Source organism: Malania oleifera, chromosome 3, assembly GCF_029873635.1.
Source record: "Malania oleifera isolate guangnan ecotype guangnan chromosome 3, ASM2987363v1, whole genome shotgun sequence".
Taxonomy (NCBI): Eukaryota; Viridiplantae; Streptophyta; class Magnoliopsida; order Santalales; family Ximeniaceae; genus Malania; species Malania oleifera.
In genome coordinates this window covers 28,789,328-28,805,407 of record NC_080419.1, presented here as the reverse complement: position 1 = coordinate 28,805,407, position 16,080 = coordinate 28,789,328, and the positions used below count along the sequence as shown (strand labels likewise).

General features: G+C 35.9%; 2 protein-coding genes across 2 annotated transcripts; both read left to right on the top strand.

Annotated features, from left to right (window-relative positions):
• Nucleotides 1–203: 203 nt before the first annotated feature.
• On the top strand, nucleotides 204–1,687 carry LOC131151235 (uncharacterized). The gene is made up of 2 exons (XM_058102488.1): nucleotides 204–216; nucleotides 1,320–1,687. The coding sequence occupies exons 1-2, from the start codon at nucleotides 204–206 to the stop codon at nucleotides 1,685–1,687; spliced, it is 381 nt and encodes a 126-aa protein (XP_057958471.1).
• A 2,909-nt stretch (nucleotides 1,688–4,596) lies between these two features.
• LOC131151234 (secreted RxLR effector protein 161-like) lies at nucleotides 4,597–5,022 on the top strand. Its single transcript, XM_058102487.1, has one exon. It carries the CDS (start codon nucleotides 4,597–4,599, stop codon nucleotides 5,020–5,022), a length of 426 nt encoding a protein of 141 aa, XP_057958470.1.
• Nucleotides 5,023–16,080: the final 11,058 nt, after the last annotated feature.

Sequence of the window (16,080 nt, the reverse complement as noted above, 5' to 3'; positions counted from 1 at the left end):
AAGTGGAAGGGTTTTTTCCTATTATTGCCTACTTTTATGGGGAGTGGGATAATGGTTATATATATAGGGTTGGATATTGTCCCCTTGCCACCAATCTTTCTCTCATTAGTTTACCCATATGATCTGGTGAAGAATAGAGATAGAAAGAAGGCGAGGCGAGAGAAATGATTCCTACAAGTCTTCTTTAAAGACTAGTTTACATCATGGCTGATTCAGGTATGTTTGTTTATGGATTCTTTGGTTTTCAGCATAAAGGAAATATATGTGAAGATCATGATAATTAAACATCCTATAATTTCATTAAAATAACAAAATAAATTCTTACATGTGGTATCAGAGCCAAGGTTGAAATTATCATGTTTTTCCTTTGATATAGAAATTGATTTTTTTTTAACTGTGTAATGTTTAGCGTTCATGATGTTTGTTAGTTTGATTTCGGAAAATTCCCATGTTGTTTGTCGGATTTAATGAAATATTGATGGAGGCATATAGTCGTTGGATTTATTGGATTGTTATATCATGATTCTGAAATCGTCATCACCTCTGTAGTGATATATATATATATTGTGCTAATTACATATCTAAAGAAAAAATTTTGTCTAGGAAAGTGGAACTTAAGCGGTCCATTGTGACCCCCCACTTACCTGGGAACTTACCTGGTATAATTTAGCATAATCATCACTGGGCCCACTGTCATGTCATCAATGCCACCTCAGCAAATGGCATTATTGCAATGAAGGAATATTTCGTTATGCATGTTTTATTGTTTGAATTTAGTATGGACTCACTTACATTGGGTTAATAAATGTATTTATGAATGCAAGGGCTGAAATGTTATAGGACGAATTTTATATATCTTTCATGATGAAAATCTTATTCTGAGATTTTATTTATCTGCTGTGAGCTTGGACAATTTTTTCCGAGTAAGGTATCTACCAATGTTTATTTTATGGTTAGCATGTTGTTACCAAAGTGATCTTACTAAGAAAAGTTATAAACATCGAATTGAAATATGATTTTGCAAAAATTATTACAGAATGGTTATTTGATTATTATGGTTGACCCAAAGGTGCACCGACTTTCAAGTAATCATTGAATTAGCTAGAATAATTGAAAGAATGGTAGTGAGATTGAGATGGACGCCCAAAGGTGACAGACCAATCGAACTTTAAAGGGTTATTAATTATGTCTGGGTGAGTGAAAAACACTAGTAAAATGTATATGTTAGTATATTGCATAAGTTAATCCGAAGATTGAACGCGATTTACTAATGGAAATGTTTTACTCAAAGTATTAATGCTGTGATCATTTTATCGCAGTGTCTGTTCCTGTTTCACTATATTCGCTAGCTTCTTCTATTCCGATCTTTAATGGGACAAATTTTTCAAATCGGAATGAACAGATTCAGTTTCACCTTGGTGTTTTGGACCTGGACTTAGCTCTGCGAATAGATAAACTTGTTGCTATTACTAAAACAAGCTATTCGAAGCCGCGAGCTTTGTATAGGTCATGGGAAAGGTCGAACAGATTAAGTATTATGCTCATGCGGATGTGTATAGCAAATAATATTAAATCAACACTTCCCCAACTTGAAAATGCAAAGGAATATCTTAAGGTTGTGGAAGATCGATTTCATTCAGCAGACAAGTCCCTTGCATGGAGATTAATGGCTAAACTTATACCATGAAGTTTGATGGTAGCCAAGGAATGAACGAACATGTCCTTGATATGACTAATCTAGCAGCTAGACTTAACTCACTAGGCATGAATGTTGATGAGAACTTCCTTGTTTAGTTTATTCTGAATTCTTTGCCTCCTCAGTATGGGCCATTTCAAATTCACTATAACACTATTAAAGAAAAGTTGAATGTGAATGAATTGGCAAGTATGTTAACTCAAGAAGAGGCAAGGCTTAAGTAACAAGGACAACATTCAATTAATGTCATGAGTCATGCAGTTGGAAGCAAAGGAAAGAAACCGAAAAATAGTTTCAAGAAAGATCCATTGAAAGTTACGGGACCTTCTCATGGCAATGAGGCTCGAAAAAAGGAGCATAATGGACCGAAATGCTATTTCTGTCATGGCTATGGGCATTTAAAGAAAAATTTCCCCAAATGAAAAGCTTGCTACAAAAAGAATGGTAAGCTATTAGCTTATGTATGTTTCAAATCAAATATGACACTAGTTCCTTCTAATACGTGGTGGGTTGACTTCGGTTCTACTATCCATGTTTCAAATTCGATGCAGGGATACCTTAATTTCGATCCAAAACATAAAGGAAAATAAGCATTTTATAGTCTTGGGAAATGGAAATCAAGTACCAATAGTTGGTGTTGGAACCTTTCTTTTATTTTTAGAGTCAGGTCATTGTTTAGACTTGTTTGATACTTTCTATGTTCCAACTATTTCTAAGAATTTAATTTCCATGTCAATACTAGATAATGATGTTTATGGTTTGTATTTTGAACATAAAGGTTTTCGTTTGTTGAAAAATGGCTTATGTGTTGGTTCTGGTTTATCTAAGGGGTTATATAATTTTAATTTTAATAAAAAAATTTCTGAAACACTCCTCACCCTGCATCATAATGTTGGAACTAAAAGTAGAAGAGTTAATAAAAACTCCTCTTTTTTGTGGCATAAAATACTGGGTCATATATCCAGAGAGAGAATGGAGAGATTAGTAAAAGATTGGATTCTTACAAACCTTGATTTTACTGATTTTGATGTATGTGTTGATTGCATTAAAGGAAAGCAAATCAAATATACAAAGAAAGGGGCTACGAGGAGTAGAAATCTTCTTGAGATTGTTCATACTGATGTATGTGGACCTTTTAACTCACCGTAATTTGGTGGAGAAAAGTATTTTATCACTTTTATTGATGATTTTCCACGTTATGGTTATATCTATTTGTTGCATGAAAAGTCCTAATCAATAGATGCTTTAAAAACATATATTGCTGAAGTTGAGCAACAATTAGATAGAAAGGTAAAAATCATTTGATCTGATAGAGGTGGTGAGTATTATGGTAGGTATGATGGAATTAGACAATGTTCAAGACCATTTGCTAAATTCCTAGAAGAGCATGGTAATTGTGCATAATACATAAATGTTCGATACACCTCAGTAGAATGGTGTGGCTGAAAGACATAATCATACTCTTATGGAAATGGTTAGGAGTATGTTAAGTAACTCCTCAGTACCCATTTCATTGTGGATGGAGGCTCTTAAGACAACCATTTATTTGCTTAACCGGGTTCCTAGTAAGGCAGTTCAAAAGACTCCTTTTGAATTGTGGACGGGAAAGAAACTGAGTTTAAGACACTTTCATATTTGGGGTTGTCTAGGAGAAGTTAAGATCTATAATCCACATGAAAATAAATTGGACTCTAGAACTGTAAGCGGGTACTTTATTGGTTACATAAAGAAGTCCAAAGGGTATAGATTTTATTGTCCTAACCATAGTACGAGAATTGTTGAAACCAGAAATTCCAGATTCCTTGAGAATGGTGAAATTAGTGGGAGTGACGTATCACATAATTTGGTCATTGAAGAAGTTCGAGTGCTTATCCCAATGCCCAAAACATCGACAGAAGTTTTTGTTTCTCTAGTTATCAAACAGTATGATAACATTGAACAACAATCTAGTGATCAGTCACTCCATATGAGAATGTCACCAATGAACCAGTTACAGAACAATCACAAGGAATAGCATTAAGGAGATCTCAAAGAGAAAGGAGATCAGCTATTTTAGATGATTATTTGGTATATCTACAAGAATCTGATTATGATTTAGGGACAAGTAAAGATCTGGTTTCATTTCACTAACCTTGGAATGTAATGATTCTGAAAAGTGGATCAATGCTATAAATGATGAGTTGAAATAAATGGAACAAGATAAAGTCTAGGACATCGTTGATTTTCCTGAATGTTTTTAAATAGTGGGTGTAAGTGGGTCTTTAAGACCAAACACAATTGTAATGGTAATATTGTATAATATAAATCTAGACTTCCAGCAAAGGGTTTCACTCAAGAGGAAGGTGTTGATTACAAAGATATGTTCTCTCTTGTATCTAAAAAGGACTCCCTTAGAATCATAATGGCTTTGGTGGCTCATTTTGATTTAGAGTTACACAAAATGGATGTGAAAACTGCTTTTTTGAATGGAAATTTAGACGAAGACATGTATATGGATCTTCCTGAAGGTTTAATGATTAAAAGAAAGGACCATATAGTTTGAAAATTAAAGAAGTCAAATTATGGACTTAAACAAGCTTCTAGGCAATGGTATTTTAAATTTCATAATACCATCACGTCCTTTGGATTTAAGGAAAATACCGCTGATCTGTGTATATATCTTAAAGGTCAGTGGCAGCAACTTTATCTTCTTGATTCTATATGTTAACGATATATTGCTTGCCAATAATGATCTCGATTTACTAAATGACACCGAGATATTTCTTTCAATAAACTTTGAAATAAAAGATATGGGTGAGGCAACTTACGTGATAGGAATTGAAATATTTCATAATAGATCACGTGGAGCATTAGGGTTGTCTCAGAAGGGATACATCAATAAATTTCTAGAAAAATTTCATATGGATGAATGTGCAACCACTCTTGCTCCTATTTTTAAAGAGGACAAGTTCAGTGAAAAGGATTTTCCACGGAATGCATTAGAAAAGAAAAGAATGGAAAATATTCCTTATGCATCTGTTGTTGGAAGCTTGATGTATGATCAAACCTGTACGAGACTGGACATTAGTTTTGGAGTTGGAATGCTCAAGAGATACCAAAATAATCCTGGCATGGAACATTGGAAAGCTATAAAGAAGGTTTTAAGATACTTGAAAGGAACAAGACACTATATGCTCACGTATCGAAAATTTGATCAATTGGAGGTGATTGGTTACTCCGACTCAGATTTTGCTCGTTGTGTTGATAGTCAGAAGTCAACTTTTGGTTACTTGTTCCTATTAGCTGGAGTAGCAATATCGTGGAAAAACCCAAACATACTATCATAGCAGCTTCTACTACGGAAGCTGAATTTTTGACATGCTTTGAGGCCACAGTTCATGGTTTGTGGTTGTATGATTTTCTCTCAGGACTTGGAATTGTCAATAGTATTGCCAAGCCGCTGAGAATATATTGTGATAACTCCACAATAGTTTTTTTCTCCAAGAACGACAAATATTCTAATGGAGCTCAAATATTTGGCCGTTAAACAGCAAGTTCAGAAACAGACAGTGCTTTTAAAACATATTAGGACTAAGGTCATGATAGCAAATCCTTTAACTAAGGGATTGGCACCAAAGGCATTTAAGGAATGTGCTGATCACATGGTTCTTTGTTGCAATCTCTCATGTATGATAGTGGATCTTTATGTTTTGTTCTATAGCATGTATAATGATATCATTAATGGTGTTTCTAAACATTATTCTTGTTTACCATTAATTACATAACTATGGAGATGGATTATTTAACAGGAATGGTCTTTGACAAAGACATTACAGAGACATTATGGTTACTTCCTATTATGGGTTATAATTAAGTACTTTTCTAACATTGCAGTACATGGAAGGGAAGATGTCGCCTTATTGATATTTACCGCCATGACTCATGTTGGTAAGTTATTTAATTATGATATTATTGTAATCTCACTAAAGTATGAATAAGCTAATGTTATGCGCATATTATGGTTATTTTGTTAATCCAAATAAATGTCATTCATATGGGTCAAGTGGGAGATTGTAGAATTATGACCCACATGAAATGGAAGGCCAATTATAGAGACCCAGTGAATTATAGCAGTTAAATAATAAAAGAAAGGAGAGAAAAGGGAAATTTTAAAGAAGATCAGTAGGGTCTTGTCGACAAATGGGGAGCGTTTGTTGATGAATAGGTTTCTTGGGATTGTCAATGTGGACACGTGTCTCATCGATGAGAAATTACTAAGAACGCTGTTTGCAGGGCCTGAAATTCGTCGACAATGAATAAGTGTCCATCGACGAACTCTCTGCTTGGCCCCATCAACGAAATGACATGTCTCGTCAATGAAGGCAGGTGTATAAATAACTCTAACTCAGATTTTTGGCGAGAAAATAGCATGCAAACTCCTTCTCTCTCTCTAACTTCGTCCTCCTCACTTTCTCTCTAGCTTTTTGGCCCAGTTCTTCGCTGGATCGATGATTCAAAGCCGCCACGTTACTCCTAAGAAGATTCTCTACAAATTTTCTAGAATGATTCGTTGGGGTAAGTTAGTTATTTTCAGTTTTATTAGGTATTTGGTGTTTCTAGACTGAGGAGAATATGTTACGTAGGATAATACTGAAGTTTTGTTTGGGGAAAATGTAAATTTCAAGGTGTTGTGCTGGGAACACTGCAAGTGTAGGGTTGGTTGTTTTGCGAGCTTTTCAGTAAGTCAAGTAAGGGGATAAGCTAACTCAACCTTTTATGAAATTATTATTATTATTATTATTATTATTATTATTATTATTATTATTATTATTATTATTATTATGCAGTCTTTATTTTCAAGAAAATATGGATGTGTATAATATAGAATTATGACTGGAAAATACTGTTGTTGATCAGGGATACGATTTTAATGTATTTTATCGAAAATATGATTTTAGAACAGATTTTATGTTTTGAATATTGCCCTTTTCTGTGTGGCGTGAGTATCATTTACCATGAAAATTATGTTAATGGAATATTATGTTTTCCCAGAATAATCATATATCTCCAGTTTTCAAGAAAAAACATAAAACAGTACAAGAACTATGTTCTAAAATATTATGTTAAAAAGTACAAAGACTTCATGATTCAGTGTGTTTTGATATGCCAGCGCAGATGTCGTGATTCATGTTGGCGCAGATGTCATAATCATGTATGATATGATAGGATTTATGAAAACATTAATATGTCAGTTATTGCTATGGAATATGAAATAGCTATGTTTAGTATATGAAACGGATTATATGATATCAGAACTCGGATGGTCTAATTCAGTTTGCAGGAGCACGATACTGTAGCTATATGTTCAGAATTATGATAGTGCTACCACATGACCAGTAGTGTAACGACCTGCCCAATTACTATATTTTATTTTTCCCACATACATAAAATATCCTTTATAACTATATCTTTTATACCAATCTCTACTAATATAGCAAAGATAACCCAAACCCATAGGTGTCAGAAATACACCAATCATACACAGAAGAAACCTAAGTAGCGGAAAACATAATTTACATCCATAACAACAATACCAAAGTTCCACAACAAACCATGACATTTTTGTAAATATACACATATATCCTCTAAAAATACCAAATATAAAAGTACTAGGATCACCATCCAAAAACCATCTGATCCTAGCTCTGAGACTCACCCTCCTACTGGGTTAGTGTGAACCGCCTCCACTAATGCGGAGCACGGCCCGCCTATCTAGCTGGATTTCCTAAAATGTTTTGTAAGTTGGGGTGAGACACCTCTCAATAAGGGAAATAAACTAAATAAAATTGTGTGACAACATGAATATTTTCGTTTCATAATAAATAAACAGTACGTGATACATGCCTAGTAAAAACTGGTAATATAGTAATTGAGTAATGAATATATGATCATAAGCATATTAAATCATACTGGTTTTCTGTTATTATAAAATCATCTGCTATAACTAATAGTACTGAAATATACCCGGGATGGATAGCTAGTTGACATCATGTATTACCCCCATAACGGGTTGTGTAACCCGAAGGCAGGACCTGACAATGGCTGGCCGACCACTGCCAAGTCAAATGTCTATATAAGTACGATGGGCCCGCCCCACCCTGGTCCGGACTACCAGGGGGACGTCAATAACACTGCACTAAATTCACATCAACTATCCATCTCCCACCCCCTCTACTGGCAGGGATGGTAGCACAAGTCTGAACTAAACTGAATTGCTACGATACTGAGCCCTGAATACTTATCTAAACTACCATCAGGGTTCTGATAACATATAGTACATACACATATACTGGTTTAACATGAAACTAGATAGATAGCATTTTTCTAAGTTTTGGCATATCATAATAATCACAGCCTTGCGCCAGATAACATCCATAAATACGGCCTTATGCCAGCTATCAATCACAGCCTTGTGTCGTACATATCATAACATACTGAATTTAATATTTGTACTATTTGTCATAAAATACTGAAACCATAATTTCCTATAATATGTATGGTTTTTCTAAAAATCACCGTAAACATGTTTTTACTAAAAATTATGACATAACATAATATTCATAAAATAATACTCAGGCCACGCAAAATGAATAATTTTTCTAATCATGAAATCTATTCTAAAAATCACATTTCTGGTATTACGTAATTAAACCATATACCTGCTCAACAGCAGTATTTCCTAAACATAATTATACAATATACATATTTTTAAAAATTGCTTGCTAATAAATAATGAATAATTTCATGAAAAATTCTGCATTAGTTTATTCCCTTACCTGACTACTGGAAAGCCCCAAAAACAACTAGTCCTGCACCCGCAGGGTTCTCAGCTCAACACCCTGAAAACAATATTTCCTTAAGCAGAACTTCAGTATTTCTCCAAATACTACTTTTCTACAATTCCAAAAATACTAAATATTTTTTTAAAAGCCTAAAATAACCAACTTACCATGAATCTGGGATGGTGTCCTAGTTGGCCCTACCAACGATCTACTCAAGCAAAATTGAAGAAAAACTTCCCAAGGGTAGCATGGCGGCCTCGGATCGTCAATTTGCCGAATAATCGAGCTAGAAACTTAGAGAGAAGGCAAAGGTAACGAACAGAAGAGAGAAAAGTTAACTTGCTTGAAAAATCTGCACTAAAATATGAGTTTGGGACTTTTATACACCTGCCCTCGTCAACGAGACACGTCACCTCGTCGACGAGGCCTTGAAGGGATTTCTTCGATGAACACTTACTCCTCATCGACAAAATTTAGGCCTGAAAGCAGCCCTCTCAGTAACTTCTCGTCGACGAAACGCATGTCCACGTCGATGAGTCCAATATGCCTGTACATTGACGAACGCAGCACGTTTGTCGACGAGACACTACTGCTTACAATTTTCCTTTTCCTCTCCTTTTCCTTATTATTTAATTAATATTATTCACCGAGTCTCTACATTCTCCCCTCCTTATAAAAATTTCATCCCCGAAATTTATTATCTGTACAATTTACCATCCCTTAAAGAAAAGTGGGCTACTTATTTAATTACATACCCTCACTTGTGGCAGAGGACTATCGTGGTTACATTCGAAGTTCTATGGAGATTACATATACAAAATAAAATTCTCCTAAAACTAAAATACTACCTACTAACTAAACTACTACATGTACTGACTAACTTGCAAAAGAAACATTACATAACCACTTACACTTTTTCTGTTTATAACTGAACCTCACTAAACCAATGCGGATATTTCTGCCTTATTTGTTCCTCAATCTCCCAATAAGCTTCTTCTACCACATGGTTTTTCAGTATGACTTTTACTAAAGGATTCTTCTTGTTGTGCAATTCATGTTCTTTCCTGTCCAGAACCTGCACTGTTACTTCCTCATAAGCTAGTGAATCACTAAGCTCTAATTCACGATAACTGATTACGTGGGAGAGGTCTGAGACGTATTTCCTCAACATAGAGACATGGAATACGTCATGTATCCTAGACAAAGCATGTGGTAAGGCTAGCATGTGGGCAACTAGCCCTAATTTCTCAAGAATCTCAAACGGACCAATAAACCTAGAGCTAAGCTTACCTTTCCTTACAAACCTCATAACACCCTTTAGCGGAGCTATCTTTAAAAACACATGGTCTCCAATATCAAACTCCAATTTTCTATAACGAGTATCAATGTAACTCTTCTATCAGCTCTGAGCTACACTAATTCTATCTCCACTGAGCTGAACCTTATTATACACCTGCTACACCAACTCTGGCCCTACAACTCGTTGCTCACCCATCTCATCCTAGTATAAAGGAGAACGACATCTTCTTCCATAGAGCGCTTCAAATGGTGCCATACCAATACCAGCCTGATAGCTATTATTAAATGCAAATTCCACCAGTGGCATAAATTAAGTCCAACTACCCCCAAAATCTAGCACGCATACTCGAAGTATATCTTCTAATATCTAAATCGTCCTCTCAGTCTATTTATCTGTTTGAGGATGGAATGTCATGCTAAAAAATAACTAAGACCCTAGAGCTTCATACAAGCTCCTCCAAAACCGTGACGTGAAATACGGGTATCAATCTGGCACACCATGAGAATGAACTATTTCCTGAATATAAATCTCTGCCAGTCTATTTATGGAGTAATTGATCTTAATGGGAAGGATATAGGTGGTCTTCAAAAAACGATCTACAATCACCCAGATTGCATTCTAACCATGTAATGCAGACGGCAAAACCAAAATAAAATCCATAGATATGTGATCCCACTTCCACTCTGGAATGAAAAGTGGCTGTAATGGCCTCGCTGGCCTCTGGTGCTTAGCCTTAACTTGTTGGCACTTCAAACACTGAGCTACATATTTAGCAATCTCCTTCCTCATGCCACTCCACCAATAAGACTCCCGCAAATCTCTATACATTTTCGTGCTACCGGGATGAACTGTGTGTAAAGATCTGTGAACCTCCTCTAAGATGGTCCTCCTAATATCAGCATTAGCGGAAACACAAAATCTAGAACGGAACCGCAAAGTTCTGTCATCTAAAATACTAAACTCCTCTCCCTAACCATCCTGTAATCTGGCTATTACTTCTACTAATTTTGGGTCCTCTTCCTGAGCAACTTTTATCCTTTCCTATAATGTAGGTTGCACCACAAGGTTGGCAATAAATGCCTGAGTATCACTCTCCATCAATTCTATACCAAACCTTTCCAGATCCATCAGGATCAAGTGTTGAACCTCCATAACTGTCAGTGTCGGTCCCACAAATTTCCTGCTCAGCACATCAACTACTACGTTTGCTTTCCCTAGGTGGTAACTAATAGTACAATAAAAATCATTAATAAGTTCCAACCACCTTCTCCGCCTCATATTCAATTCCTTTTTGAGTAAAAAAGTACTTTAAAGTTTTGTGGTCAGAGAATATCTCGCACCGCTCGCAACATAGGTAATGCCTCTAAATCTTTAACGCGTGTACTACCGTAGCCAATTCCAAACCATCGGTAGAGTAGTTCTTTTCATATTCTTTCAACTACCTGGAAGCATAAGCTGCAACCCTACCATGCTACATTAATACACAGTCGAGCCCTTTCAAGGGCGTGTCACTATAGATAACATAACCCTCACCCCTTGACGGGATGATCAACACCGGTGACGTAACAAGCCTTTTCTTCAACTCTTAGAAGCTTTGCTCACAACTGTCATCCTATTCAAACCTGACATTCTTCCTAGTTAGTCATGTCAGAGGCCTTGATAACTCTGAGAGTTCCTTAACAAAACGACGGTAATAACCAGCCAGCCCCAAGAACCTCTTAATTTCCTAGACGTTCCTTGGTCTAGCCTAATTCACCACTGCATCAATCTTACTGAGATCTACAAAAATTCCATCTCTAGAGACAACATGCCCCAAAAACACAACCTTCTCGAGCTAGAATTCACACTTGCTAAACTTGGCGTACAGCTTCTTCTCCTTGAGCGACTGAAGAACCTATCTCAAATGTGCCTCATGCTCCTCATAATTCCTCTAATAAAACAATATATCATTAATGAAAATCACAACAAACTGGTCTAAATATTGGTAGAAAATTCTATTCATCAAATTCATAAATATTGCAAGAGCATTCGTCAAATCAAAAGACATAACAAGAAACTCATAATGTCCATACCTAGTCCGAAAGGCTGTCTTCGAGACATCTTCTGCCATACCTTTACTTGATGATAACCTGATCTGAGATCAATTTTGGAGTAAACCTGTATACCCTAAAGCTGGTCAAATAAATCATCTATACGGGGTAGAGGATACTTGTTCTTGATTGTTACCTTATTAATTTCCCTGTAATCTATACACATTTTTATAGGCCCGTCTTTCTTCTTTACAAATAATATTGAAGCTCCCCACGGAGATACACTAGGTCATATAAATCCCTTATCGAGCAAATCTTACAACTGATCTTTAAGCTCTCCCAATTCTACTGGCGCCATTCTATAAGAAGCTTTAGAAATCGGTGATGTCTCTAAAAGTATATCAATAGGGAAATCCACCTCGCAATCAGGAGGTAAACCGTGTAGCTCGTCTGGAAAGATATCTAAAAACTCTTTCACCACTAGTGTATTAGAAAGCTTCAATTCATTCCCTGACATCTCCTTTACAAAAGACATAAACCCCTGACAACCATCTAAGAGTAATCTCCTCTGTTGTATAGCTGATACTAATATAGGCGAGGATTGCACACGTGATCCTAGGAACCTCTCTTCCCGAAGGTTTAAATATTACTTCTTTAAAATGACAATCTATACTAGCGTAATTAGCTTCCAGCCAATCCATGTCGAATATTACATCAAACTCGTGCATGTCAAGTACTATCAAATCAGCAGGAAAAACTTTCTCCTAGATATCAACTAGAGAGTCTTGGAGCACCTTACTACATCTCACTACTAACCCAGTCGGTGCAGTTACTAATAGTTCAGTGTCTAATAACTGTATTTCTACCCCCACATAATTTAATACACTCCATAGACATGAACAAATGTGTGGCCCATGAATCAAATAATACAATAACTTTATATGAAAGCATGCTAACCATACCCGTCACCATGTCACCGGCTGTCTCAGCATCACCTAGCATCAAGGCGTAAACTCTTGCTGGAGCCGTAGTCCTTTGCTGACCTCCATGAGGCGTCTGATAACCTCCCCAAGCAGGTCTAGGAGCGGGAGTAGCTCCAATACAAGCCTAACAATCTCTCATCATGTGCCCTGGCTCCCCACATCGGTAGTAGATACCTCCCCCAACACGACACTGCCCCAGGTGCCTCTTCCCATAAGTCTAACAAGCTGGGAATGACTGCATACCCTAAAACCCATTACTCCCTAACTCCTACCTCCAATCCCTGTAATCGCAACGTCTCTTCCACGAACCCCAACTGGACCCCTGCTAGGAACTAGAAGGCCTGAATCTTTTTCTCTGTTTCTGTTCTTCAGCCTCCAATCGTTCTCCAATTTCTGCTATAGCTGCTCTGTCTACTAGCTCGAAAAAATCTTGCAATTTCAGTATTGATACCTGCTTATATAGTTCTCGCCTCAGACCTCTTTCAAACTGTCTTACTTTCATCGTCTCGTCCGAAATAATGTACGAGGCAAAGCAAGATAATTAAATAAATCTCATCGCATACTGTTGTACTGTCTGCTGTCACTGCTTCAAGTTCAGGAACTTCTCTATCTTAGTTTCTCTGGATGAGGCTGGAAAGTATCTGTTGAAAAATATTTCCTTAAACTGATCCCATGTCATCTCTATAGGCACTGTCATCTATTGCTCTAGGAGTTTCACTATCGTCTACCATCTTTTGACCTCTCCTATCAGTTTATACGTAGCAAATAGCACCCTATGCTCCTCTATTCACTGGAGTATTTCCGGCACCTTTGCAATTTCTTGCACCCAGTTCTCGATGACCATACGATCGATTCCTCTTGAGAAAGACGGAGGTTTCATCTTGATAAACTTCCCAATCGAACTATTGTGGCCTGCAGACAAACCTCCTTGCTCCCTAGAGTTCTTGGCAATTTCAGCCATGACTTGTTAAGCCACGCTGCGTAGTACTACATCTGAGTCACCACCAACTGCACCTGAGGGAACACCCTCATTACCACTAGCATGGGCGCTACCACTTCCAAGGTCCATCCTGAAAAGATAATAAACTTAGCTTAAGATCCTATTACCATAAGATACTCCTCACAAAACATCTAAATAGTATATCATATTCTTAACTGATTTATCATCCCTGATCTTAATTTAAGGTTCAATTCTACAAACCGAGATACCCAACCTGACAATAGTTTACCCTACCTTTCCTAAAATCGTCACCCCAGGAAAGACATATAAACCATCACGAAAATCCCGCATCTAGACCACAAAATGAGACCTCAAATTCATTTATCCTATACTCTGGTATTATATTCACTGCACTCTATATAATAACCCGAAAAAAATTTAAAAAAAAATATTGAATTAAAATTATTAATCAATTAATTAGTTAAATATTATTAAATTAATGTATTAAATAAATAAATAAAAAGAAATAGTATGAAAAAAAAATTAATTAAGACTAATTCTTAATTAATTAATTATTTATTTATTTATTGAATTAATTAAGTAAATAAATAAAAAGGAATAGTGAAAAAAAATTTGAACTAAAGATATATATATATATATATATATATATATATAAGGTTATTGTATAATATAAGTGTAAGTAAATATATATATATATATAATATTAAAATAATATATATGAAATGTAATAAGATGGATTGAATTTCAATTTGAAATCCGATCCATCATCTTTTTCACTGCGAATCTCCCAGCTTCTCTCTACGAGCCGTCGTCTCCATCTTCGCTTCTCTTTCTCTCCTCAATTTTGTCTACCTAACGAGCGCCGATCGAAAAACGGAAGATGTCGTTGGATTCCAAACTCCACCACTGACATTTTTACTGTAACGGATTTATCGTGGGAGCGGTGTAGGTACTATTCCTGGGGTAAGGTAACTTTATCCTAATTTCTCAATTTCTTGTTAAATCAACGATCAGGCACCACCACAGGGTTCTAGTCATGATCGTCGTCATTTTGACATAAGTATAGTTCCAATTAGAGTTTTCTAAGCCCCACTCCAAAGCGAGACTGGGATTTGAGAAATTTGGCAATTTGGCTATATTTAAGGGTATAATTGTTTATTTAGAATATATGGACCTAGAAAATATTAAAGTAATATTTTATTTAGGGTTAATTTAATGGAATTAGGATTTTTGGTTCAGGGTCCGGGTGAACACCGCAGGTATTTTTCGGAGTTCCTGTTGGAGTAATTCAAGAAACCAGGTAAAGGGAAAAAAAAAAATATATATATATATATATATATATTAAACCATATTTTTTATGAATTTAATGGAAAATAAATTGTGTTATATATAGGTGTATATGTTTCAGTATGGGTTTAAAATGCCAACCATTTCAATTATGTTTTTCCGAGCTTAAAGCTGTTTATTAGATACGTATATGCGAAAATGAACTGATGAAAGTGGAAAATATTTTCAAGATAATTATTTAAGAAATGAAAGGTATTTTTGGTATATAAAATGTTGGTTGGCTTATTTTACAGGCAATGTATGAATTTTATTGCTAAATTGTGTTGCATGAGTAAATGTAAATTCTGTGCAAATATATGTTAAATGTATGAGATGCAGGCTAAGTAAAAAATTGAGAATGAAATATGATATGAATTATGCTGCTTGTGTGTGTTAATGCAATCATGTAAACAGCTGAAAAATATTGGGTAAAACAGTTGAGAGATGTTGGGTAAAACAGCTGAAAGATGTTAGGTAAAATAGCTGAAAGATGCTGGGTAAATGTATGACAGCTGAAAAATGTTGGGTAAAATAGTTGAAAGATGTTATGTAAATGTATGACAGCAAAAAAATGCTTGGTAAAATAGTTGATATATGCTGGGTAAAACAGGTGAAAGATGCTGGGTATGACATGAAATAAAATGAAAATGGAAATGAATGAAATAAAAATGAAATGTGAAATGTGAACAATGTAAAATGGGAAAGAGCCACATAAAGTGAAATGCTATGAAATGTCAATACCGCATAATGAATGTGGGTATGTGGTAATAAACCCTGTTGGATAGTTATGATATTAAGCATAGTACCGTTGTTAGTGGTGTTAGTGCAACCACACGGACTCTTGGAGCGTGTGGCGTGACAGTCGACTGTGCCATTTTGTAGGGTTGTGGGCCCCCTGAGTCCGGATCAGGGTTATAGGCCAGCCAGTGATACTACAGACGCGATATGTGATATGATATTTGA

What these genes read in the sequence shown, in the direction of transcription:
- LOC131151234 (XM_058102487.1), top strand. Translation starts at nt 4,597, where the DNA reads ATGGATGAATGTGCAACCACTCTTGCTCCTATTTTTAAAGAGGACAAG.